Consider the following 27,128-nt stretch of genomic DNA (forward strand, 5'->3'; position numbering starts at 1 on the left):
TTTATTTCACTCAATAGTAGAAGGTTACATGAATGATGCATCAAACATAATCATGATCTGCCTAAGAACAGGTCTGTATTGAGGAATGTAATCATGATCTGCCTAAGAACAGGTCTGTATTGAGGAATGTAATCAGGATCTGCCTAAGAACAGGTCTGTATTGAGGAATGTAATAATGATCTGCCTAAGAACAGGTCTGTATTGAGGAATGTAATCATGAAATATAAACGAATTAATATATGAAAACGTAGTAATACAGTTTAGATTAAAAGTATGGATTTTAATAATATACACGTCACTAATTTCATTAATCATTATCATCAGTGGTGTAAAGTACTTTAGTAAAAAATACTTTACAGTACTACTTAAGTAGTTTTCTGGGATACCTGTAGCTTACTTGACTATTTATATTTGACAGCTTTTACTACTTTCCTAAAGAAAATTATATTATAAAATGATTTTTACTCAGTACATTTTCCTTGACACCAAAACGTATGTTACATTTTGAATGCTTAGCAGGACAGGAAGATGTTCAGGAGAACATCCCTGGTCATCCCTACTTCCTCTGATCTGGAGGACTCACTAAACAGAGAACATCCCTGGTCATCCCTACTAGCTCTGATCTGGAGGACTCACTAAACAGAGAACATCCCTGGTCATCCCTACTAGCTCTGATCTGGAGGACTCACTAAACAGAGAACATCCCTGGTCATCCCTACTAGCTCTGATCTGGAGGACTCACTAAACAGAGAACATCCCTGGTCATCCCTACTTCCTCTGATCTGGAGGACTCACTAAACAGAGAACATCCCTGGTCATCCCTACTTCCTCTGATCTGGAGGACTCACTAAACAGAGAACATCCCTGGTCATCCCTACTGCCTCTGATCTGGAGGACTCACTAAACAGAGAACATCCCTGGTCATCCCTACTAGCTCTGATCTGGAGGACTCACTAAACAGAGAACATCCCTGGTCATCCCTACTGCCTCTGATCTGGAGGATTCACTAAACAGAGAACATCCCTGGTCATCCCTACTAGCTCTGATCTGGAGGACTCACTAAACAGAGAACATCCCTGTTCATCCCTACTGCCTCTGATCTGGAGGACTCACTAAACAGAGGACATCCCTGGTCATCCCTACTAGTCTCTGATCTGGAGGACTCACTAAACAGAGGACATCCCTGGCCATCCCTTTTAGTGTTTTAATGTTGTCTGAGTGTGCCCCTGGCGATCCATACATTTTCAAAACAAGAAAATGGTGCCGTCTGCTTTGCTTAACCGTAAGGAATTTGAAATTATTTACTTTTGATATTTAAGGCTATTTTAAACTAAATACTTTTGGACTTTTACTTAAGAAGTATTTTACTGGGCGACTCCCACTTTCACTGGAGTCACTTTCTATTAAAAGGTATCTTTACTCAAGTCAAGACAACTGGGCACTTTTTCCACCACTGGTCATCATCCACCTCCATGGCTTCGACCCCTGTGGCTTCGACCCCTGTGGCTTCGACCCCTGTGGCTTCGACCCCTGTGGCTTCGACCCCTGTGGCTTCGACCCCTGTGGCGTCGACCCCTGTGGCTTCGACCCCTGTGGCTTCGACCCCTGTGGCTTTATCAAAGAGGAACTGGTGGAAGGTTCTCTGATCTGTAGCCGAAGAGTTACTGTTAAACGGCAGCTTCTCCTGAAATGCCTTGACCAGGCTGGCATTATCAGACTGTGCCTCGACTCTTTCCATCACTACGTCTAATTTCATACTCCTCTGGCTCAGGAATTCCTGTAGCACATCAACTCTTTTCCTACGCACCGCTTGAATGATGATCTCCTCAAGTATGCCTGACAGGGGAATGGCATACTCTATGACACTCTGGGTTTTCCCTCTTTTACCCTGGTAGGAGTAGCCTGCTGTATGCATAGCGATCAGCTGGCAGTACTCATTGAAGACTGGAGAGCCAGAGGCACCGTGGAAGAAACAGGTGTCATAGGTAATCTTTTCTGTGTCCCTCGGTAGACGTGTGTCGATGTCCCATTTCTCCTCAAAATATCTGTTGTTTATAACATATAAGAATTCCTCATTTTCTGTTACATGTTTTTCTACAGCTTGTTTACGATCTCCATATTGAATGATAAAGCAGGGGTCTGTCTTTTTCACCCCGCCCTCGGGGTGGCCGACGATGCAGATTCCACCCTCTAGAGACGGAAAGCTGAAGATGTCAAGCAAGCTTGAAGGCAAAGTGATGTCAGGATCTGAGCTAAGCTCCAGCAAAGCAAAGTCAAGATTCCCAGAATCAACTTTTCCATAGGCTACAACCTCACTTTGCACTGGTATCTGCTGCGTTCTCTCATCCAGGTCTTCAAAGTCAAACGTGACTGTTACCGATTGTTGCAGCTTGTTAGTTATCGGCTCATAGATTTGATGGACAACATGGGCGTTTGTAAGGATGAACTTTTCAAACAGAAGGAAGCCAGTTCCTTTTGCATTCCCTTCAATTCTCACCTGACAAACAGAAGCACTCAGCTCTATTAGTCTCTTCACTTTCTTCACCTCTTGGAAGCTCTGTGTTTTCTTTCCAAACTCTACTCTCAAGAATTGTTGCACATCTGAAGGCTTTTTCAAATTCTCTCTCTCTTTCAAGTGATCTACCAAACCTGCATATTGGGAACGCAGGATGCTTAGGATCTCTTTAGAGTTTGGAATCTTTTGCTTCACTACCAGAGAACTACCATCTTTTCCTGCCTCTTTTGACTGCAACTGTGTTTTAACTGTGTCTGTTGTGGTAGGACTCTGAGGAGAGAGAGCTGCTTCCGATGTTACACCAGAGGGGACGGACAGCTCTTCAGTTGGTGTGTTGTCCCAATCCTCAAGACTATCTGGCTGTGGCTGAGATACACGACCGATACGTTTAACCTTCACAATCAACATTTCACCTTTACGACTTTTCCCATCAAGACCATCAACAAGCTGGGACATCTCTGTGTCGACACCGGTCTCTGGCTCAGAAAGAACACAGCGTGTTTTAAAGACGGTTTTATCAAATCGCCCATCTCTCCTCAAGGCTTGCTTCACCTTTTCCCCTTTGTATGCGTACACACAAACATACTTTACATTCTTCCTTAGCGCTGGGTTTTTCATTACTTTCGTTTTAATACCTTTTCCACCCTCAGTTTCAACACAGAAAGTCATCAACTTGTCAGGTCGTATTTTTGGTGGGTTACTCTGTTTGTAAAGGCCCCGGGTATCTGAAGAACTACCATTTAGAACCCTGATGAAGCTGACTGTCAGTAGCTCATTGTTATCAATTAAATGGCAGGGGAAATGTGTACTGACAGCTGCCCGTGGCTCTTTCTCTCTTTGGATGACAATTTCCATCCCCTGTTTTTTCTTTGTCGTATTCTCGAACATCTCACTTGTTCGCAGTGCACCCAGGACCGTTCCATGAGTATGGCATGTAACACTGTATTGTTTGAATTTGAAGCGGTATCGGAAGGAATGGCTTTCATCATGTGCTTCTTTCTGTGACAGAAGAGATGTAAGTGTTAAGGCTCAGGGGATTAGAACCACAGTCTCCCTCTCAGGAAACCAATGTCAACCATAAGGCCAAGAGGAAATTCCCCCTTGGTCCAAGAGTGACACCGAGTTTAAGACGCAGGAAGAGAGTGACTCCGCCTCACCTCCACTACATCAGCTTGTAAAATAGAAGACTATATTAAAAATAACTCATAATTTACTATTATTAATGAACAGGCAAATAAATTGGAAAAGCTAAACAGTACCAACTAAAGCAAATACAGGCAGATGAATGCATGTCTAACCTTGAAATGAGGATCCTGAGATTGGCGAGATGTTCCTGGCTGGTTGCAGAAGGATTTACCCTGATGAGTTACAACATATACATCAACTACAATTACAAGAAAATTGTCTTTTTCACCCAAACAAATTGTGTGACTTGCTTCAGCTGTCTTTGTATGTTAGTGGAATCATTTCTGAAGTTTAAATTGTTAGAGGCTAATGTTGAAAAATTGGGGCTAGTATTAGAGGTCGACCGATTAATGGAATGGCCGATTTCAAGTTTTCATAACAATCGGAAATCGGTATCTTTGGACACTGATTTTTTTTTTTTTTACACCTTTATTTAATATTTATTTAACTAGGCAAGTCAGTTAAGAACACATTATTGTTTTCAATGACGGCCTAGGAACAGTGGGTTAACTGCCTTGTTCAGGGGCAGAAAGACAGATTTTCATCTTGTCAGCTCGGGGGATCCAATCTTGCAACCTTACAGTTAACTAGTACAACGCAATAACGACCTGCCTCTTGTTGCACTCCACAAGGAGACTGCCTGTTACTCGAATGCAGTAAGCCAAGGTAAGTTGCTAGCTAGCATTAAACTTACCTTATAAAAAACAATCAATCCTTCATAATCACTAGTTAACTACACATGTTGATGATTTGTCAGTGCTAAGGGAATTTAATTGTTTGTACTTTTCTTTTAACTAATTTCTGTCTTCTATTCATGTGCTGTTCTAGTAACCAATTTCTGTGTTCATGCAAGTGGCTGACTGTACAAATCCTCACTATCAGTAGCTGCAGTTTGGCAGTACAACCAGATTTTGTTTGGAGAACAAACAAAAGATATCTCAGTTTCAAGGTTTCAGCTTAGAGAGGAGGAGCCTCGTAAGGTGTCACGTGTTACGAACCGGCCTTGGTCCGTCACACGAATAGAACAAAACGGTAATGATTCATTAATTATGCTAAATCATGCAAATATAAAACTTGTCTGTGTATAGCCGTGTATAAGACAACTGCTGGGCCTTATGAGGCAGAGCTCCTGATCGACATGTGTACTAGCACGCTGACAATAAACAATGGTTTATTTAAAGATTGACTGTGTAAGGATTTCCACGACACAGTATACAAAAAAAAATTGCTTTCCAAAGAAGAGTCAGAAATAAGTTGTACAATATTTAAAGTGTAACTGCTGAAGCAAGTCACACTAATAAAATAAAACTAAGATTAAGACTAAGAAAACTAAGTAACATGACAGAGTGTGTGTGTGTCACCTTGGCATCAGCTCCTGGAGATTGGTCAGGAGTTTGTTGTTGGTTGTTTGAAGTGTTACTTGGACTAGTAATCTTCTGTAATTTAGAAAAAACACCATCACATTTTGTAGGTTCTGGGGGGGACTCAAGTTGTAGAACGCTGGTTTGGTAGAACTCCTTTCAAAATACCTTCAAAAATGGGTCCAGTTTCTGTTGTTTCTGCCCTAGATCTCCCATGGTTTTATGTTCAGGCAACAGCACAGTTCAATTCTGCCAGCAGCACAATCAAAGATGCCACTTCCGTATGGTAATGAGGAAACCTTCAAAATAAAAGCTTGCATTTCAACACATTGTAATAATTAGTTGAATAATAAGATAAAATTGGACAGTGATTAAAATTATATTGTGCCAGCAATAAAAGGCCATAAGTTATTTATGAGATTTAAAAAATATTTAGGACCAATTATGAAAACTACAATTTTTATTATCCTGTTGTCTTGTCACTTTATCCATACATACATTCACATTTCTACCTCAATTACCTCGCACTCCTGCACATCGACTCAGTACTGGTACCCTGTATATATAGCCATGTTATTACCTGGTACCCTGTATATGTAGCCATGTTATTACCTCGTACCCTGCACATCGACTCAGTACTGGTACCCTGTATATATTGCCATGTTATTACCTGGTACCCTGTATTTTTAGCCATGTTATTACCTGGTACCCTGTATATGTAGCCATGTTATTACCTCGTACCCTGCACATCGACTCAGTACTGGTACCCTGTATATATTGCCATGTTATTACCTCATACCCTGCACATCGACTCAGTACTGGTAGCCTGTATATATAGCCATGTTATTACCTGGTACCCTGCACATCGACTCAGTACTGGTACCCTGTATATGTAGCCATGTTATTACCTCATACCCTGCACATCGACTCAGTACTGGTACCCTGTATATATAGCCATGTTATTACCTCGTACCCTGCACATCGACTCAGTACTGGTACCCTGTATATATAGCCATGTTATTACCTCGTACCCTGCACATCGACTCAGTACTGGTACCCTGTATATATAGCCATGTTATTACCTCGTACCCTGCACATCGACTCAGTACTGGTACCCTGTATATATTGCCATGTTATTACCTCATACCCTGCACATCGACTCAGTACTGGTAGCCTGTATATATAGCCATGTTATTACCTGGTACCCTGCACATCGACTCAGTACTGGTACCCTGTATATGTAGCCATGTTATTACCTCATACCCTGCACATCGACTCAGTACTGGTACCCTGTATATATAGCCATGTTATTACCTCATACCCTGCACATCGACTCAGTACTGGTACCCTGTATATATAGCCATGTTATTACCTCATACCCCTGCACATCGACTCAGTACTGGTACCCTGTATATGTAGCCATGTTATTACCTCATACCCTGCACATCGACTCAGTACTGGTACCCTGTATATATAGCCATGTTATTACCTCATACCCTGCACATCGACTCAGTACTGGTACCCTGTATATATAGCCATGTTATTACCTCATACCCCTGCACATCGACTCAGTACTGGTACCCTGTATATGTAGCCATGTTATTACCTCGTACCCTGCACATCGACTCAGTACTGGTACCCTGTATATATAGCCATGTTATTACCTCGTACCCCTGCACATCGACTCAGTACTGGTACCCTGTATATATAGCCATGTTATTACCTCGTACCCCTGCACATCGACTCAGTACTGGTACCCTGTATATGTAGCCATGTTATTACCTCATACCCTGTATATATAGCCATGTTATTACCTCATACCCTGTATATATAGCCATGTTATTACCTCATACCCTGTATATATAGCCATGTTATTACCTCATACCCTGTATATATAGCCATGTTATTACCTCATACCCTGTACATATAGCCATGTTATTACCTCATACCCTGCACATCGACTCAGTACTGGTACCCTGTATATATAGCCATGTTATTACCTCATACCCCGTACATCGACTCAGTACTGGTACCCTGTATATATAGCCATGTTATTACCTCATACCCTGTACATCGACTCAGTACTGGTACCCTGTATATATAGCCATGTTATTACCTCGTACCCTGCACATCGACTCAGTACTGGTACCCTGTATATATAGCCATGTTATTACCTCATACCCTGCACACGGTGCGTTACGGTACGTTTTACACTGAAGCGTTACGGTAGGTTTTACACTGAAGCGTTTCATACGAGTTAGAGAAAATAACATTTAAAAAAACGACAGAAAATACCGTTGCTGACCTTGATAATCATCACGTCTCTGTATTATATTTCAATCTTGTCGTTATTGGTTTAGAAAACTAGGTAATAAGACTTTACAGTATACTCTAACCTTGACAGAAAAGCAACACCTCTGCGCGCTGATAGCCTTGCCTCTGCGCGCTGATAGCCTTGCCTCTGCGCGCTGATAGCCTTGCCTCTGCGCGCTGATAGCCTTGCCTCTGCGCGCTGATAGCCTTGCCTCTGCGCGCTGATAGCCTTGCCTCTGCTGACCTTGATAATCTAGTTTGTAAATAAACTTTTTGACAACTAGGTGATAGTCCTATGCTTTTACTGCTAACCTTGATAGACAAGCAGCACATATCGGCCTACAACTTGTAAATCATTTTCTCCATCGCTGTTCGTTAAAGACTGATTATACTGTGTCCCAATAACCTGGTTAATATTCATGACATTTAACTTGTAAATAAATTAGATGGTCATTTAGAAAAATATATATATTTGAAAGTTTGCCTTTTGCCTTTCATTTAAAGCTGTGTTGCTGGATATGTACCACAGTCCCCCTCCAAAAACTATCCGTATTTGTTTAATAGCCCTGTATTTTCCACCCTAGTTCATAAGACCGGAAGTATACGTTTTTTCTCTACAAGCCAATAAGTATCTCATATACTATGTATTGCAGTGAATGGAGTGAGTCACCAGTCCTCTGTATTCAACCTGTTGCCCAGCACAATAGAGAAACTTTTAAAGTTTTGCAGATTCTATTAAGTCATTCCAATAACATACATTTGTTATAGTGTATTTCTTTAAATGTACACCAGGGCGCTCCAACCCTGTTCCTGGAGCGCTACCGTCCTGTAGGTTCTCTCTCCAACCCTGTTCCTGGAGCGCTACCGTCCTGTAGGTTCTCTCTCCAACCCTGTTCCTGGAGCGCTACCGTCCTGTAGGTTCTCTCTCCAACCCTGTTCCTGGAGCGCTACCGTCCTGTAGGTTCTCTCTCCAACCCTGTTCCTGGAGCGCTACCGTCCTGTAGGTTCTCTCTCCAACCCTGTTCCTGGAGCGCTACCGTCCTGTAGGTTCTCTCTCCAACCCTGTTCCTGGAGCGCTACCGTCCTGTAGGTTCTCTCTCCAACCCTGTTCCTGGAGCGCTACCGTCCTGTAGGTTCTCTCTCCAACCCTGTTCCTGGAGCGCTACCGTCCTGTAGGTTCTCTCTCCAACCCTGTTCCTGGAGCGCTCCCGCCCTGTAGGTTCTCTCTCCAACCCTGTTCCTGGAGCGCTACCGTCCTGTAGGTTCTCTCTCCAACCCTGTTCCTGGAGCGCTACCGTCCTGTAGGTTCTCTCTCCAACCCTGTTCCTGGAGCGCTACCGTCCTGTAGGTTCTCTCTCCAACCCTGTTCCTGGAGCGCTACCGTCCTGTAGGTTCTCTCTCCAACCCTGTTCCTGGAGCGCTACCGTCCTGTAGGTTCTCTCTCCAACCCTGTTCCTGGAGCGCTACCGTCCTGTAGGTTCTCTCTCCAACCCTGTTCCTGGAGCGCTACCGTCCTGTAGGTTCTCTCTCCAACCCTGTTCCTGGAGCGCTACCGTCCTGTAGGTTCTCTCTCCAACCCTGTTCCTGGAGCGCTACCGTCCTGTAGGTTCTCTCTCCAACCCTGTTCCTGGAGCGCTCCCGTCCTGTAGGTTCTCTCTCCAACCCTGTTCCTGGAGCGCTACCGTCCTGTAGGTTCTCTCTCCAACCCTGTTCCTGGAGCGCTACCGTCCTGTAGGTTCTCTCTCCAACCCTGTTCCTGGAGCGCTCCCGTCCTGTAGGTTCTCTCTCCAACCCTGTTCCTGGAGCGCTACCGTCCTGTAGGTTCTCTCTCCAACCCTGTTCCTGGAGCGCTACCGTCCTGTAGGTTCTCTCCAACCCTGTTCCTGAAGCGCTCCCGTCCTGTATGTTCACTCAATCCCCAGGTGCAAACTAGCCTGATTCAGCTTATCAACCAGCTAATTATTAGAATCAGGTACGTTAGATTAGGGTTGGAGCGAAAACCTACATGGTGGTAGCTCTCCAGGAACAGGGTTGGAGCGAAAACCTACAGGGTGGTAGCTCTCCAGGAACAGGGTTGGAGAGAGAACCTACAGGGTGGTAGCTCTCCAGGAACAGGGTTGGAGCAAAAACCTACAGGATGGGAGCGCTCTAGGAACAGGGTTGGAGCAAAGACCTACAGGATGGGAGCGCTCTAGGAACAGGGTTGGAGAGAACCTACAGCGCGGGAGCGCTCTAGGAACAGGGTTGGAGAGAACCTCCAGGGCGGGAGCGCTCTAGGAACAGGGTTGGAGAGAACCTCCAGGGCGGGAGCGCTCTAGGAACAGGTTTGGAGAGAACCTACAGGGCGGGAGCGCTCTAGGAACAGGGTTGGAGAGAACCTACAGGGCGGGAGCGCTCTAGGAACAGGGTTGGAGAGAACCTACAGGGCGGGAGCGCTCTAGGAACAGGGTTGGAGAGAACCTACAGGGCGGGAGCGCTCTAGGAACAGGGTTGGAGAGAACCTACAGGGCGGGAGCGCTCTAGGAACAGGGTTGGAGAGAACCTACAGGGCGGGAGCGCTCTAGGAACAGGGTTGGAGAGAACCTACAGGGCGGGAGCGCTCCAGGAACAGGGTTGGAGAGAACCTACAGGGCGGGAGCGCTCTAGGAACAGGGTTGGAAAGAACCTACAGGGCGGGAGTGCTCCAGGAACAGGGTTGGAGAGAACCTACAGGGCGGGAGCGCTCTAGGAACAGGGTTGGAGAGAACCTACAGGGCGGGAGCGCTCTAGGAACAGGGTTGGAGAGAACCTACAGGGCGGGAGTGCTCCAGGAACAGGGTTGGAGAGAACCTACAGGGCGGGAGCGCTCCAGGAACAGGGTTGGAGAGAACCTACAGGGCGGGAGCGCTCTAGGAACAGGGTTGGAGAGAACCTACAGGGCGGGAGCGCTCTAGGAACAGGGTTGGAGAGAACCTACAGGGCGGTAGCGCTCTAGGAACAGGGTTGGAGAGAACCTACAGGGCGGTAGCGCTCTAGGAACAGGGTTGGAGAGAACCTACAGGGCGGGAGCGCTCTAGGAACAGGGTTGGAGAGAACCTACAGGGCGGGAGCGCTCTAGGAACAGGGTTGGAGAGAACCTACAGGGCGGTAGCGCTCTAGGAACAGGGTTGGAGAGAACCTACAGGACGGTAGCTCTCCAGGAACAGGGTTGGAGAGAGAACCTACAGGACGGGAGCTCTCCAGGAACAGGGTTGGAGAGAGAACCTACAGGACGGTAGCGCTCCAGGAACAGGGTTGGAGAGAGAACCTACAGGACGGTAGCTCTCCAGGAACAGGGTTGGAGAGAGAACCTACAGGACGGTAGCGCTCCAGGAACAGGGTTGGAGAGAGAACCTACAGGACGGTAGCGCTCCAGGAACAGGGTTGGAGAGAGAACCTACAGGACGGTAGCGCTCCAGGAACAGGGTTGGAGAGAGAACCTACAGGGCGGGAGCGCCCCAGGAACAGGGTTGGAGAGAACCTACAGGGCGGGAGCGCTCCAGGAACAGGGTTGGAGAGAGAACCTACACAACAGCTTTCAACAGACCAGTATTTGTGTACATTGTTTTAAAGAAATGCTGGTATACATGTTTATTTCTTTATTTAACTCGGTAAGTCAGTTAAGAACAAATTCTTATTTTCAATGACGGCCTAGGAACAGTGGGGTTAACTGGTCTAGGAACAGTGGGTTAACTGGTCTAGGAACAGTGGGTTAACTGGTCTAGGAACAGTGGGTTAACTGGTCTAGGAACAGTGGGGTTAACCTGGTCTAGGAACAGTGGGTTAACTGGTCTAGGAACAGTGGGTTAACTGGTCTAGGAACAGTGGGGTTAACTGGTCTAGGAACAGTGGGGTTAACTGGTCTAGGAACAGTGGGTTAACTGGTCTAGGAACAGTGGGGTTAACTGGTCTAGGAACAGTGGGTTAACTGGTCTAGGAACAGTGGGGTTAACCTGGTCTAGGAACAGTGGGTTAACTGGTCTAGAAGCAGTGGGTTAACTGGCCTAGAAACAGTGGGTTAACTGGTCTAGGAACAGTGGGTTAACTGGTCTAGGAACAGTGGGTTAACTGGTCTAGGGACAGTGGGTTAACTGGTCTAGGGACAGTGGGTTAACTGGTCTAGGGACAGTGGGTTAACTGGTCTAGGGACAGTGGGTTAACTGGTCTAGGGACAGTGGGTTAACTGGTCTAGGGACAGTGGGTTAACTGGTCTAGGGACAGTGGGTTAACTGGTCTAGGAACAGTGGGTTAACTGGTCTAGGAACAGTGGGTTAACTGGTCTAGGGACAGTGGGTTAACTGGTCTAGGGACAGTGGGTTAACTGGTCTAGGGACAGTGGGTTAACTGGTCTAGGGACAGTGGGTTAACTGGTCTAGGGACAGTGGGTTAACTGGTCTAGGGACAGTGGGTTAACTGGTCTAGGGACAGTGGGTTAACTGGTCTAGGGACAGTGGGTTAACTGGTCTAGGGACAGTGGGTTAACTGGTCTAGGAACAGTGGGTTAACTGGTCTAGGAACAGTGGGTTAACTGGTCTAGGAACAGTGGGTTAACTGGTCTAGGAAGAGTGGGTTAACTGGTCTAGGGACAGTGGGTTAACTGGTCTAGGGACAGTGGGTTAACTGGTCTAGGGACAGTGGGTTAACTGGTCTAGGGACAGTGGGTTAACTGGTCTAGGGACAGTGGGTTAACTGGTCTAGGGACAGTGGGTTAACTGGTCTAGGGACAGTGGGTTAACTGGTCTAGGGACAGTGGGTTAACTGGTCTAGGGACAGTGGGTTAACTGGTCTAGGAACAGTGGGTTAACTGGTCTAGGAACAGTGGGTTAACTGGTCTAGGGACAGTGGGTTAACTGGTCTAGGGACAGTGGGTTAACTGGTCTAGGGACAGTGGGTTAACTGGTCTAGGGACAGTGGGTTAACTGGTCTAGGAACAGTGGGTTAACTGGTCTAGGGAAAGTGGGTTAACTGGTCTAGGGACAGTGGGTTAACTGGTCTAGGGACAGTGGGTTAACTGGTCTAGGGACAGTGGGTTAACTGGTCTAGGGACAGTGGGTTAACTGGTCTAGGGACAGTGGGTTAACTGGTCTAGGAACAGTGGGTTAACTGGTCTAGGAACAGTGGGTTAACTGGTCTAGGGACAGTGGGTTAACTGGTCTAGGGACAGTGGGTTAACTGGTCTAGGGACAGTGGGTTAACTGGTCTAGGGACAGTGGGTTAACTGGTCTAGGAACAGTGGGTTAACTGGTCTAGGAACAGTGGGTTAACTGGTCTAGGAACAGTGGGTTAACTGGCTGTTCAATAAATACAATATTACCAATAAAATACGTCAAATGATAATTTATTTCCCAAAGTTTAGCATGTCTATGCAGCGGGACTCTTACTTTGAAGGGAAGAAATCTGCAATCGTGCCGCCAGCATAATATCCTGCTGCTAGGAGAACGGTAAATCAACTTCAGAAGAGTATTAGGGCTAAGCGAAGAGAGAAGAAAAAAAGAATGATGTACTTAAAAAGGTTGACTTTGGGCAAAAACAACAGCTTTAAACTGTATAATTGATCAATACCCCATCATACCAGGTCATTTAATGTTTAAAAACAAAATGGCTGAATAAGATATTTAGCTACAGAAGTGCCATTTCTTACCGATCTCTACAGCTTCCGTCCAAAAACCAAATCCTGTAAAATTACGTCAACACGTACTGGAGGGCAGTGGAGGCTGCTGAGGGGAGGACGGCTCATAATAATGGCTGGAAAGGAGCGAATGGAACGGCATCAAACAAATAGGAAACCATGTGTTTGATACTATTCCACCTATTCCGCTCCAGCCAATACCACGAGCCTGTCCTCCCAAATTAAGGTGCCACCAACATCCTGTGCTGGAGGAGTTACTGGCTAGCTACAGTGGCTAGCTTAGCTAACAAACTAGCTACAGTGGCTAGCTTAGCTAACAAACTAGCTACAGTGGCTAGCTTAGCTAACAAACTAGCTACAGTGGCTAGCTTAGCTAACAAACTAGCTACAGTGGCTAGCTTAGCTAACAAACTAGCAACATTGGTTGCTGCGCGCATGACCAGAAAAAACACATGGATGAACCACTTATGCCACACCCCATTTCTGTCTGAAAATTGAGAAAGAAGCAGAGTAGGACTGTTTTTGTACCCAAAGTTGATTTTTGATTTTTACAAATATATATTTTTTAAATGCATGAATAACACTTCAAATTCTCAGAATGTTGAGAATAAAGTTGTATTATATTGAGACAAGTCTAAATTAAACTTATTTAAATAATAAAGTGTAAATTTAATTTCAAGAACATCATTCCTCCTCAGACCTTACTCCTTAACTAGTCAAGTGTCAACCCTGCACAAGTCAAGTATCACCACTCCTCCTAAAGCCTCCCCTAGTCAAGTATCACCACTCCTCCTAAACCCTCCCCTAGTCAAGTATCACCACTCCTCCTAAACCCTCCCCTAGTCAGTTATGGAATGAGTTCCTAATATGTATTCAGTACCATGCTGATCCCAGTAGTCATGTGATTGTGGCTGAGAAAAATATCCTGCTGTAGCCTTCTCCCTCCAAAATGACTTTATTCTCTAAATATTATTTCTACTTTATTTTCAATTTTATAAAAAAATGTATTCTGAATATTTCTACTTTATTCTCGAATTATTGAGACTGATTTATTCTCTTAATTATTTCGAGTTTTTGATAGCACCCTCCATGCAATGTACTTTCCCGCCCTAATCTAGGCTGTATCACAACCGGCAGTGATTTGGAGTCCCATGGTGCGGCGCACAATTGGCCCAGCATCGTCCGGGTTTGGCCGGTGTAGGCCGTCATTGTAAATATGAATTTATTCTTAACTGACTTGCCTAGTTAAATAAAATGTTAAATAAAAAAATATTATGATTCATGAAAGTGGTTTCCTTCTTGACTCTGACTCTCATATTGGTTTGGTGCGGTTTTCTGAACTCTGGTGCGTCGACCCCCTTAGTTCGGACTATTCGGTTCATTTGGACTGGTGTGCACACTATAATGTAGCAAAGAGTCGAACTCTGATTCGAACTACAGCTCAAAATTATTTGAGAAAACGACCTTTATAAAAAAAAAAGGTAGGTTGCAGTCCGGAACATTTTTCCTTGAACATTTGATTTAACTATGGTTTACATGAATCAACATTAATACATGTCTTACCTGATTCAAAATCGTATCATATGTTTTAGGATACCAAAATCTAAATGTCCATGAAGTTGTCAGTCACCGTGAGAAGAAAACAGGATATCAGCCACCTGATAGACCTAGAAAATGGCGCGATAACATTTGAGACAGATCAGCTGCGATGAAAAGGTGCTCGATAAAGAACTGTCTTCTTTATACTAACTCTGTGTATACTTGAACGATGTATTCATGTATAAACCTATAGCTTCCTTTATTGATAATTCATATTTCTGGATTTACGCATGTCACGACAGTCATGACCTAAAAACAAACCCGTATAACTCAGAGATCATAACAGCGGGATACTTACGCGGATAGTTCTTCCAAAACGACAGGACAGTCCCCGCGAACTGTGAGCAGAATAAACTAGTATCAAACGCTGTGTTGATGACCTGGGCAGAATAACATTAAATGAAACCAGCAGACCCTCTCAGAAGGCGTCAGAAAGACGATCCTTCGTGTATTTTTTCGCGGGCAGTGGTTTAAATAGTCTCGCCATAGAGGAAGTATCCGGTATGCACACCATAACGGACCACGATTGGTTGATCAAATCGCCCTGTTCAAGACTCACCACTGAGCAACTTCTTACAAATTTTCTGCAGACCAAAAAAAGACAATGTGTATAAAATATTGTTTAATCACAAAATCTTCAACTCTCTCTTTTGGTGTTCCTTGAGCTCAAATTAAATGATGTCGGTTGTATCCAACAGCTGGAACTCAGCCAGGTAAAAGAGCTCACATGACCTGACTAGCAACCAACTCACCACAAGCCTGCCAGCTCATGTCGTTGATCCTCAGGCTTTCCCAGATCTCTTTCTGGGTTGGTTTGCAATTATTCTGGTTAGGGCTGTGGAACTGTGGAACTGGCTCCATTTTTAGCAACATGAAATCTGAATCAAATCTGCTAATATACACACCCAGGAAGAATATGACATTGAACAACAATATTCTGACAAGTGAGCACACTTAGATGTGGTCATTTTCATGGAGGTGATGGGTGCTTTGCTGGTGTTACAGTCTAACTTTCGAACCAGGGACCCTCTGCACACATAGACAACAGCCATCCTCGAAGCATCGTTACCCATCGCTCCACAAAAGCCGCGACCCTTGCAGAGCAAAGGGGGAACAACTACTTCAAGGTCTCAGAGCGATTGACGTCACAACTTGAAACGCTATTAGCGCGCACCACCGCTAACTAGCTAGCCATTTCACATCGGTTACACGGGTGACACTGTCAGTGATTTTATTTAGAATTCAAGGCACACTTAACCAGCATGGTTACCACAGCATTCTGCAGTGATACACCATCCCATGTGGTTTGCGCTTAGTGGGATTATAATTTGTTTTTCCACAGGACAATGACCCAATACACACCTCCAGGCTGTGTAAGTGCTATTTGACCAAGAAGGAGAGTGATGGAGTGCTGCATCAGATGACCTGGCCTCCGCAATCAAAAAGCATTCCTCATGAAGCTGGTTGAGAGAATGCCAAGGGTGTGCAAAGCTGTCATCAAGGCTGGCTAAATATAAAATATATTTGTTTAACACTTCTTTGGTTACTACATGATTACATTTGTCATTATTATTCTACAATGTAGAAAATAGTAAAAATCAAGAAAAACCCTTGAATGAAGTTTGTCCAACCTTGTGACTGGTGCTGTGTACTTTCATAAACAGCAGAAAAAGAAACGTCCCTTTTTCAGGACCCTGCCTTTCAAAAGATAAATGGATTTTTACGAATTAACTTCACAGTTCTTGTAAAATTGTAAAGTGTTTAAACACAGTTTCTCCAGGCGTGTTCAATGAATCATAAACAATTAATGAACATGCACCTATGGAACGGTCATTAAGACACTTAACAGCTTACAGACGGAAGGCAATTAAGGTCACAGTTATGAAAACTTAGGACACTAAAGAGGCCTTTCTACTGACTCTGAAAAACACCAAAAGAAAGATGCCCAGGGTCCCTGCTCATCTGCGTGAATGTGCCTTAGGTATGCTGCAAGGAGGCATGAGGACTGCAGATGTGGCCACGGCAATAAATTGCAATGTCCGTACTGTGAGACGCCTAAGACAGCGCTACAGGGAGACAGGATGGACAGCTGATCATCCTCGTAGTGGCAGACCACGTGTAACAACACCTGCACAGGATCGTTACATCCGAACATCACACCTGCGGGACAGGTACAGGATGGCAACAACAACTGCCCGAGTTACACCAGGAACACACAATCCCTCCATCAGTGCTCAGACTGTCCACAATAGGCTGAGAGAGGCTGGACTGAAGGCTTGTAGGCCTGTTGTAAGGCAGGTATTTATCAGACATCACCAGCATCAATGTCGCCTATGGGCACAAACCCCCCGCCATCGCTGGACCAGACAGGACTGGGAAAAAAAGTGCAGTTCAGGGGTGATGGTCGGATTTGCGCTCATTGTCGAAGGAATGAGCGTTATACTGAGGCCTGTACTCTGAAGCGGGATCGATTTGGAGGTGGAGGGTCCGTCATGGTCTGGGGCGGTGTGTCACAGCATCATCCGACTGAGCTTGTCATTGCAGGCAACTTCTACGCTGTGCGTTACAGGGAAGACATCCTCCTCCCTCATGTGGTACCCTTCCTGCAGGCTCATCCTGATGCAGCCCACTGTGTTCTTGGGGACCTTCAATGCTGCAGACATTTTTTGGTACCCTTCCCCCAGATCTGTGCCTCGACACAATCCAATATCCCAGAGCTCTACGGACAATTCCTTCAACCTCATGGCTTGGTTTTCTGTCTGACATGCACTGTCAACTGTGGGACCTTAAATAGACAGGTGTGTGCCTTTCCAAATCATGTCCAATCAATTGAATTTACCACAGGTGGACTCCAATCAAGTTCTAGAAACATCTCAAGGATGATCAATGGAAACAGGATGCACCTGAGCTCAATTTCGAGTCTCATTGCAACAGGTCTGAATACTTGTGTAAAGAAGGAGTCTGTTTTTTAAAACATTTTAATACATTTGCAAAAAATTCTAAAAGACCTGTTTTCACTTTGTCCTTATGGGATATTGTGATGTCATTATGGGGTATTGTGATGTCATAATGGGGTATTGTGATGTCATTATGGGGTATTGTGATGTCATTATGGGGTATTGTGATGTCATTATGGGGTATTGTGATGTCATTATGGGGTATTGTGTGTAGATGGATGAGGGAAATGTTTTATTGAATCCATTCTAGAATAAGGCTGTAACATAAAACAAAATGTGGAAAAAGTCTGAATTCTTTCCGAATGCACTGTACCTCGATATACAGAGAACATCTAAGGACATTGAGTACATCGCTACTATCATCATATTGTCAACTGATTACTTATAATCAATGCAGTCACATCTCCCCAAAATATCCTTTTTAATTGAATGTTTCTCATCAAAACGCAAACTTTCGCACCTCTGCTCCAATATGTTCCCCCCCTCCAATATGTTCCCCCCTCCGCTCCAATGTTTCCCCCCTCCGCTCCAATATGTTCCCCCCTCCGCTCCAATATGTCCCCCCCCGCTCCAATATGTTCCCCCCCTCCAATATGTTCCCCCCCTCTTCTCTGAAATGTTCCCCCCTCCGCTCCAATATGCCCCCCCCCCTCCGCTCCAATGTTCCCCCCTCCGCTCCAATATGTTCCCCCCTCCGCTCCAATATGTTCCCCCCTCCTCTCCAATATGTTCCCCCCTCCGCTCCAATATGTTCCCCCCTCCGCTCCAATATGTTCCCCCCTCCGCTCCAATATGTTCCCCCCTCCTCTCCAATATGTTCCCCCCTCCGCTCCAATATGTTCCCCCCTCCTCTCCAATATGTTCCCCCCTCCTCTCCAATGTTCCCCCCTCCGCTCCAATATGTTCCCCCCCTCCAATATGTTCCCCCCCTCCGCTCCAATATTCCCCCCCCCTCCGCTCCAATGTCCCCCCCCCTCCGCTCCAATATGTTCCCCCCCCCGCTCCAATATGTCCCCCCCCTCCGCTCCAATATGTCCCCCCCCTCCGCTCCAATATGTTCCCCCCCTCCGCTCCAATATGTCCCCCCCTCCGCTCCAATATGTCCCCCCCTCCGCTCCAATATGTCCCCCCCTCCGCTCCAATATGTCCCCCCCTCCGCTCCAATATGTTCCCCCCCTCCAATATTCCCCCCCCTCCAATATGCCCTCCCCCCCTCCGCTCCAATATGCCCTCCCCCCCTCCGCTCCAATATGCCCTCCCCCCCTCCGCTCCAATATGCCCTCCCCCCCCTCCGCTCCAATATGCCCCCCCCCTCCGCTCCAATATGCCCTCCCCCCCTCCGCTCCAATATGCCCCCCCCCTTCCGCTCCAATATGCCCCCCCCCCTTCCGCTCCAATATGCCCCCCCCTTCCGCTCCAATATGCCGCCCCCCTTCCGCTCCAATATGCCGCCCCCCTTCCGCTCCAATATGCCCCCCTTCCGCTCCAATATGCCCCCCCTTCTGCTCCAATATGCCCTCCCCCCCTCCGCTCCAATATGCCCTCCCCCCCTCCGCTCCAATATGCCCCCCCCCCCCTTCCGCTCCAATATGCCCCCCCCCCCTTCCGCTCCAATATGCCCCCCCCCCTCCGCTCCAATATGTCCCCCCCCCTCTCCAATATGTCCCCCCCCCTCCGCTCCAATATGTCCCCCCCGCTCCAATATGTCCCCCCCCCTCCGCTCCAATATGTCCCCCCCCCCCCCCCGCTCCAATATGTCCCCCCCTCCGCTCCAATATGTCCCCCCCTCCGCTCCAATATGTCCCCCCCTCCGCTCCAATATGTCCCCCCCCTCCGCTCCAATATGTCCCCCCCCCCCCCTCCGCTCCAATATGTCCCCCCCCCCCCCCCCTCCGCTCCAATATGTCCCCCCCCTCCGCTCCACTTGGTTCTAATGTTTATTCTAAAGAGGCTTCAGTGTACAGCTTATAGGTTCTAGTGTGACATCCCTGAATGTGTATTTGGGAGGGGGAAAAAAAGGAAAGATGCTTTTAACTTTTATATACATTTTTATTATACTACAGTTTGATAGACTGGTTTAGACATTTGTAGTGAACAGTAAGATGTACAGGGTTTTTGGCTTTTCATACAGATGTATTTATTTGTTGATTGATGATATCAAAATGTTAAAATTAAGAAGAAAACCAGGATTTTCTGAAAATCCAGCCATGTTCAAGGCTGATTCAATGGCTGTTTTTGTGTTGGACTCAATCCACACGACGGCAGAATATTGTCTGCAGAGAAGTTGGATTGCTCTCGTCACCATTGCGAGCTTGTTTAGTTGGTTTCTGTATACATGCAGTACGAGTTCTGGTAGAAGTCTGTTTAATTCAATAACAAAATGCTACCATCAAGAAAAACAATTACACCTTCGGGTAATGCACACCTGAAGTAATGCCAAGGGAGGGAGGGGAGTCAAAAGGGTGTGTTCACTAGTGTACACCGTAAGCAAACGGGAAATGATTGGTCATAACAAGAGAGTTTCTATTGGACCATTTTAGGTAGGTCCCGCGCCGTTTCGTTTGGTTCCAATACATCCATGGAAAATCTTGGGACCAAAATAATCTTTAAAATATTTCCTATTGAAGTTGCACTGACACACACAATGACAATGATCGTCCCCCTCTCCAGAAAACTGGGTGCTGTTCATTAGGGGATGTTACAGAAAATATTTTTGCAAAAGACACCAAAAAAAAAAAAAAAGACTGTTTCTTATTGGACAACTCCAACGCCGTATTAAATTATCGCAAAACGTTTTGCAGTGGAAAATGAAAACAAGTGTTCCTCATTGGACAGGTAGTTCAGTTAGTCCCTTCCTGTCACAGTCTGTTTTCTTCCGTTTGGTGCCTAAATGAACACGACCCAGGAGTTATGAAACCCTCCAACAATAACCATTTTAATGTAATTTGTCCATAGCAGTTTGTTTATTCATTGTCCTCATTATACTACTTCCTCAATACTGTCCTGCCAACCACATTTATTTTATCGTGACAATAAAATGACTCTCTTTAATACATGTGGTATACAAACGTATACCTCAAATGATGTTTGTCAATGCATCTCCTGCAGATATTCATGCGTGATTGTCTTGAGTTTACAGATGAGACTTGTCTATCGATCTATCGTAGCGCTGCTCGTTCATATCGTAGGGATATTGTTTTTTACCAACAAAACCACAATGGTCATGTCTCAAGTACTTAATAATATATTGATCTTTGTTTACACACAACTTCCGATTTACCGTCACTATCTTTACGAAATGTCCGCATGTCTATTGGGGGGGGGCTTGTTCTGCCAAATTTAAATCGACAAAAATAAGACCTTACAGTTTCTCATCCTCAAGAACAGAACTACATTATTCTTACAAATCTGTTTAGGTCCTTATTCACACAGCAGAGGGCAGTCCTGGGCTGGGCTGCATCCCAAATCTATGGACCCCTATCCCTTATATAGCTCACGACTTTTCACCAAAGGCCTATGGGGTCAAGTTGTGCCCTAAATAAGGGAGTAGGATGCTGTGCTGCATCTCTGCTACAGGAGGATCTAGTGAGACAACTACAATTGTGCTGCCTAGAAAACATTCCAACAACACAACTAGAGCAAACAAACTGTAGTCGGTCCGCGTCAGGAAATAAAGAATCTGGTGATCATTGGATAAAGCTAAAAGAGGCCAGACTTAAGACCCGAGGAGAGTCCTTCCTTTTCTTGCATCCTTCCTTCAATCATTCCTTAAACCCTTCCTTCCTCTGTGAAGAGTTGTGCCTGCAGGCACTGACACTGAGCACCGGGGTGCAAATGAAACCGCATCAACAGGAGGATGGCTTCCTCCTTCTCCACTTATCTGAGTTTCTTTAATCTTCCTAGCTCACCGGACCGCGTGAAGTCCCTGTCAGCGGAGATCGAAGCGCCGTTTCATCAGGCAGAGCTCTGGACACCTCTCCATCAGGTCCTCAGAGCACCCCATGCTACAACAAGGCCTTCAGAGAATACATTTCCCAGAGTGCAGTGCTTCTGCTTTGTCCTCTAGCTACCACAGTGGAACTGGAATGCTACTCAGACTTCCTGGATCATGTGATCTGGTCCAAGGACAGAGAAGAGATGGTGCATAGGTGGAATAGAGGGACGCTAGCTAGCTGGTAGCTAAGCAGCAGAGCTAACTGTCCGTCTGGTGAAGGGATAGCAACATTAGCTAGCTGGTAGCTAACCAGCAGAGCTAGCTGTGCATCTGGTGAATGGATAGCAACATTAGCTAGCTGGTAGCCAACCAGCAGAGCTAGCTGTCCGTCTGGTGAAGGGATAGCAACATTAGCTAGCTGGTCTCTAACCAGCAGAGCTAGCTGTCCGTCTGGTGAAGGGATAGCAACATTAGCTAGCTGGTAGCTAACCAGCAGAGCTAGCTGTCCGTCTGGTGAAGGGATAGCAACATTAGCTAGCTGGTAGCCAACCAGCAGAGCTAGCTGTCCGTCTGGTGAAGGGATAGCAACATTAGCTAGCTGGTAGCTAACCAGCAGAGCTAGCTGTCCGTCTGGTGAAGGGACAGTAACATTAGCTAGCTGGTAGCTAACCAGCAGAGCTAGCTGTCCGTCTGGTGAAGGGATAGCAACATTAGCTAGCTGGTAGCCAACCAGCAGAGCTAGCTGTCCGTCTGGTGAAGGGATAGCAACATTAGCTAGCTGGTAGCTAACCAGCAGAGCTAGCTGACCGTCTGGTGAAGGGACAGTAACATTAGCTAGCTGCCCTGCTCAGTTTTCAGCCCCTCTGAAGGGATGGGAGGCGAGGCAGAATGGGTTGGGGGGAAAAAAAAGAGGTGGTGGCAGAGAGAAAGGGAGAACCAGGAGACGGGGGGTCCGTTGCATCCGTCTCCTAGGAGATAATCTCCAGGATGTAGAAAACCAGCTCCATGATGACAGGGCCCTCACTGAGTTGACATGCCCCGCTGTGGATGACAGGGATCAGGGTACTGTCCAGGTCGCTCAGGTAACGGGGGAGGAGAGGCTGGCCGTTACTGCCCGCCAGGTAACCCACCTAGCAACAGGACAGAGACAGGTAGTTATGATTGATCGATCTATTGATCTATTGTCATGGAAATTCTACACAATGTTGTGGAAATTACCACTTGAAGTCAATCTTAAATTAATCTTTTTTTTTTTTTTTAATTGTCGGCGCGCACCATAGTGAAGGTCTGTCAGAAGCTCAAACGGGACGGTCCCGTTAGTTCCCTTATATACTGACAAGTCATATTTGCATGATTTAGCTTATTCATCAATTCATAATTGATTAAAGTTTGTTTCATTCATCTGACAGACCAATGCCACACGAGGCTTCTTCTCTCCAAGCGGGAGACCTTGAAACTTAGATATTTTTCATTCTCAAAAAAAGGTCTGGGCGTCCTGCCAAATTGCAGATACTGAAGTGAGGATTCATTCGTTCAGTCACTTGCATGAACACAGAAATGGGTTATTAGAACAGCACATGAATAGAACACAGAAATGTATTGAAAAAGCACAAGAAAAATTTCCAATCAATCTATCCTGGGCGCGCGTGCACACACACACACACACAGGTTACTGTAGAACACAGCTACATTACTCTGTCACCTAGTCTGGAACAAAGTCATCACAAACAGCTTGTTGTTCCTTACCCTGGTTTAGAAGACAATTAACAGATGCTTTGGCTGCCCTGATTGGCAGAAATCGTGTCAATAGCATTTACCCCTTGCTCTGCTGTCACAAGGGACTCTGGATTGTACCTTTGATGAAAATATAATAAAACATTTAAAAAAAAACATCTACCTGATCTGAGTCGAGGGTGACGCGTAGGCTCAGCTTGGCCATGCCATCCTCCTTCAACAGTTTCAGGTGAGGGCACAACGCCACACAGAACGCCCTCGCTACGTTCTCCGTCAAACGGCTGTGATCAGCAGGGTCACTCAGACCGTTGGGCTGAGCCTGGTCATCACTCTGGAGGTAGAACACCTGGAGAGAGAGAGCGAGAGGGGGAAATTAGACATCAATATTTCCAACACCAATCCATTCCTTTTAAATCCATGAAGGGGAATGAACCATCCCTTCAGAGGGGCTGAACTTCTGGGGAGAAGCCTCGCCTCCCATCCCTTCAGAGGAGCTGAACCTCTGGGGAGAAGCCTCGCCTCCCATCCCTTCAGAGGAGCTGAACCTCTGGGGAGAAGGGTGAAGGGAGGATGACAACACGTTACATACCTCTGTCCAGCGGATGACCTTCCCGTTGGCCTTGAACTCCGACCCTTGGAAGATCTTCACACTAGTGATGGACTCCATAGACTTCCCATCGATAGGACTGATCACTCTGTGTTGGGGGGGGGGGGTATAGTTAACATTTACTGTCAGTCATAGATGGACACAAGAAAGGCAGAGAGTACTGTATTTAAATAAATAAAAATTGTCCAAATCGATCCCTAACCTCCAGCCACTCCTGTAGATTGAGAGACAGGATTGGATCGTTGGAAGAAATATTGCAACATTACCTTGTCACCCACCCAATCAGAAGACAAGATTAAGCTATTACTAAATGGCTTACAGTGGGGCAAAAAAGTATTTAGTCAGCCACCAATTGTGCAAGTTCTCCCACTTAAAAAGATGAGAGGCCTGTAATTTTCATCATAGGTACACTTCAACTATGACAGACGAAATTAGAAAAAAAATCCAGAAAATCACATTGTAGGATTTTTTATGAATTTATTTGCAAATTATGGTGGACAAACAAGCAAGATTTCTGGCTCTCACAGACCTGTAACTTCTTCTTTAAGAGGCTCCTCTGTCCTCCACTCGTTACATCTATTAATGGCACCTGTTTGAACTTGTTATCAGTATAAAAGACACCTGTCCACAATATAAGCAGCATACCTACTGTGAAGCATCCCTCTACTTCCTCCCTCCCTTCTCCCTGCCTCTCCCTCCACTTCCTCCCTTCTCTCCCTCCTTGCCTCTCCCTCCACTTCCTCCCTTCTCCCTGCCTCTCCCTCCACTTCCTCTCCCTCCACTTCCTCCCTGCCTCTCCCTCCACCTCTCCCCTTACCCCTTGTTGAAGTTGATGTCATCTTCTATCCACTGTATGTGAACATGTTCCTGTCTGTCCTCCTGGTCGACCAGGCCACAGGTGATACTGAAGTCCTTCATGTCCCTCAGGGCTTGCCGTAGAGCGTCCATAGTCTCTCCTGTGATCTGCACCATCACACCGTCTATAGGGGAACAACAGGTATATCACCCCCCCGTCTACAGGCGAACAACAGGTATATCACCCCCCCCCTCTACAGGGGAACAACAGGTATATCACCCGCCCCCCCCCCCCCCCCCCCCGTCTACAGGGGAACAACAGGTATATCACCCCCCCCGTCTACAGGGGAACAACAGGTATATAACCCCCCCCGTCTACAGGGGAATTACAGGTCTATCACCCCCCCCCGTCTACAGGGGAACTACAGGTCTATCACCCCCCCCGTCTACAGGGGAACAACAGGTCTATCACCCCCCCCCCCCCACAGAACAACAGGTATATCACCCCCCCGTCTACAGCGGAACCACGGTGTAATTTAAACCCCTGATGACAGTGGGTAATATAGGTGATAGGTAGACATTGGTGATACCTGTAAACCCAAACCACTAATGTAGCGTAACAGGTGGGTACATCCTATTAACAAAATAACAAGGTGGGTACATCCTATTAAGAAATTAACAGGTGGGTACATCCTATTTAAGAAAATAACAGGTGGGTGGGTACGTCCTATTAAGAAAATAACAAGGTGGGTACATCCTATTAAGAAAATAACAGGTGGGTAAACGGGAGTACCTTCAACAATGCTGGTCTTGGCCAGTTGTCCTGCCTTGAGAGAACCACTGAACACGAAGAAGCAGGCGCCGGTCACTGGAAGAAAAACAACAAATACTGGTTTTAAAATCGGCATGACATTTCCATATAAATCGTAAGCCATCTGAAGGGGCGGGGTTCAACACTAACGCCACCTGAAGGGGCGGGGTTCAACACTAACGCCACCTGAAGGGGCGGGGTTCAACACTAACGCCACCTATGGTTTTGTTAGTCCACTTCCCAGACTATGACTCCACGTTGTTGTGTGTCGACCCTACCTTTGCGTGGTTGATGGTGAATGCTGATGGCCTGTGTCTGGTAGTTTCCGTCATCGTTCTGTACACACACCAGGTGGGAGTCGGCCCGCTCGTTGAAACACGCCCCCATGGCCAAGACGTGCTCATTGGACTTGTTCATAGCCTTCATTAGCTGCAAGGGGACATAAATACTTGTTCATAGCCTCCATTAGCTGGAGGGGGACAGAGAACGTGGTTGTGTCATTAAAAAGGTCCCAATCTGTCATGTCACTGGACGAACCCTGTCACTTGTTCATAACGAGGCTAGAAATAACATTTCATTGGTCTCTGTTGTAGCTGTGAGAAAAACATCATATTTAATGAAAACAATAGCATGCCCTGGAGTGTAGAGGTTTGGGGAAATGGGGTTGGGACAAAGACCCTCTAAACCAGATCACTTCTGCCTGTTCAAACGTGGTTACAGTATGAACAGGACTCTAAATTAGATCAGTTCTGCCTGTTCAAACGTGGTTACAGTATGAACAGGACTCTAAATTAGATCAGTTCTGCCTGTTCAAACGTGGTTACAGTATGAACAGGACTCTAAATTAGATCCGATTTCTTTATTCCCCCCCCCCCCCAGAGGTCTTGGCTGATTTCTTTTTATTTTCCAAGGGCGCACAGCGCCAGCTGTGCCATTAGAGTCCCTGGGTTCGCGCCCAGGCTCTGTCGTAACCGGCCGCGACCGGGAGGTCCATGGGGCGACGCACAATTGGCCACAATTGGCCTCCTCCGTAGCCGACAGGGCAAGCGGCTCCTCCTCCGTAGCCGACAGGGCAAGCGGCTCCTCCTCCGTAGCCGACAGGGCAAGCGGCTCCTCCTCCGTAGCCGACAGGGCAAGCGGCTCCTCCTCCGTAGCCGACAGGGCAAGCGGCTCCTCCTCCGTAGCCGACAGGGCAAGCGGCTCCTCCTCCGTAGCCGACAGGGCAAGCGGCTCCTCCTCCGTAGCCGACAGGGCAAACGGCTCCTCCGTAGCCGACAGGGTAAACGGCTCCTCCGTAGCCGACAGGGCAAGCGGCTCCTCCTCCGTAGCCGACAGGGCAAGCGGCTCCTCCTCCGTAGCCGACAGGGTAAACGGCTCCTCCGTAGCCGACAGGATAAACGGCTAGTTAGCAATGGGGAAGCAAGAGAGTTGCCTGTGGCGATATGTATAATCGGAGGCGGAGCCTGTCTGCCCACACTTATCCCCCCACAGCTCACCAGCTGATATAGGCCGTGTGTACCAGGTGTGGCTCGTCCTTCCCACTGCTGAACAGGACTGAGCATCTCTGCTGCTAATATTAACCTCTAGTGACTCCCAAACCCGCATGCGGAAGCGTAATCATCGCCTGAAACTAATTAGCATAATGCAACAGACATAAATATCCCTAGAAA

At 46.6% G+C, this 27,128-nt stretch overlaps 2 protein-coding genes across 16 annotated transcripts in view; both read right to left on the reverse strand.

The window, feature by feature from the left end:
- Positions 1-1,194: 1,194 nt before the first annotated feature.
- On the reverse strand, positions 1,195-15,122 carry LOC110530884 (protein FAM111A). Of its 9 annotated transcripts, none has more exons than XM_036986695.1 (7): positions 14,919-15,122; positions 14,585-14,688; positions 12,774-12,861; positions 5,230-5,360; positions 5,062-5,136; positions 3,814-3,882; positions 1,195-3,514 (listed from the first exon to the last, which is right to left on the reverse strand). In XM_036986695.1, exons 4-7 carry the CDS (start codon positions 5,275-5,277, stop codon positions 1,421-1,423), a joined length of 2,286 nt encoding a protein of 761 aa, XP_036842590.1. In that variant the 5' UTR covers positions 5,278-5,360; positions 12,774-12,861; positions 14,585-14,688; positions 14,919-15,122; the 3' UTR covers positions 1,195-1,420. The 9 variants fall into 9 exon arrangements, with proteins under 9 accessions (XP_036842590.1, XP_036842594.1, XP_036842591.1 ...); XM_036986699.1 differs by having other exon boundaries at positions 3,814-3,873; positions 14,919-15,121; XM_036986696.1 differs by lacking the exon at positions 12,774-12,861 and having other exon boundaries at positions 5,230-5,374.
- Positions 15,123-19,605: 4,483 nt separating this feature from the next.
- The window catches only part of LOC110530883 (zinc finger FYVE domain-containing protein 9), a 48,087-nt gene continuing 40,564 nt past the window's right edge, over positions 19,606-27,128 (reverse strand). For all 7 annotated transcript variants that reach the window (XM_036986702.1, XM_036986704.1, XM_036986703.1 and 4 more), the window contains 6 exons: positions 25,737-25,887; positions 25,441-25,515; positions 24,670-24,832; positions 23,835-23,940; positions 23,409-23,591; positions 19,606-22,641 (listed from right to left, as the gene is read on the reverse strand). In XM_036986702.1, coding sequence (XP_036842597.1) covers positions 22,480-22,641; positions 23,409-23,591; positions 23,835-23,940; positions 24,670-24,832; positions 25,441-25,515; positions 25,737-25,887 — 840 coding nt within the window. In that variant the 3' untranslated portion in view covers positions 19,606-22,479. The remainder of the gene's footprint in view (positions 22,642-23,408; positions 23,592-23,834; positions 23,941-24,669; positions 24,833-25,440; positions 25,516-25,736; positions 25,888-27,128) is intronic.

Source organism: Oncorhynchus mykiss, chromosome 8 (assembly GCF_013265735.2).
Source record: "Oncorhynchus mykiss isolate Arlee chromosome 8, USDA_OmykA_1.1, whole genome shotgun sequence".
In the NCBI taxonomy this organism is placed as follows: Eukaryota; Metazoa; Chordata; class Actinopteri; order Salmoniformes; family Salmonidae; genus Oncorhynchus; species Oncorhynchus mykiss.

What these genes read in the sequence shown, in the direction of transcription:
- LOC110530884 (XM_036986696.1), bottom strand. Translation starts at nt 5,277, where the DNA reads ATGGGAGATCTAGGGCAGAAACAACAGAAACTGGACCCATTTTTGAAG. An exon ending in AACTGGACCCATTTTTGAAG is followed by an intron (nt 5,137 to 5,229) that starts GTATTTTGAAAG and finishes TCTAAATTACAG; the next exon opens with AAGATTACTAGTCCAAGTAA. An exon ending in CTCCAGGAGCTGATGCCAAG is followed by an intron (nt 3,883 to 5,061) that starts GTGACACACACA and finishes GTATATGTTGTA; the next exon opens with ACTCATCAGGGTAAATCCTT.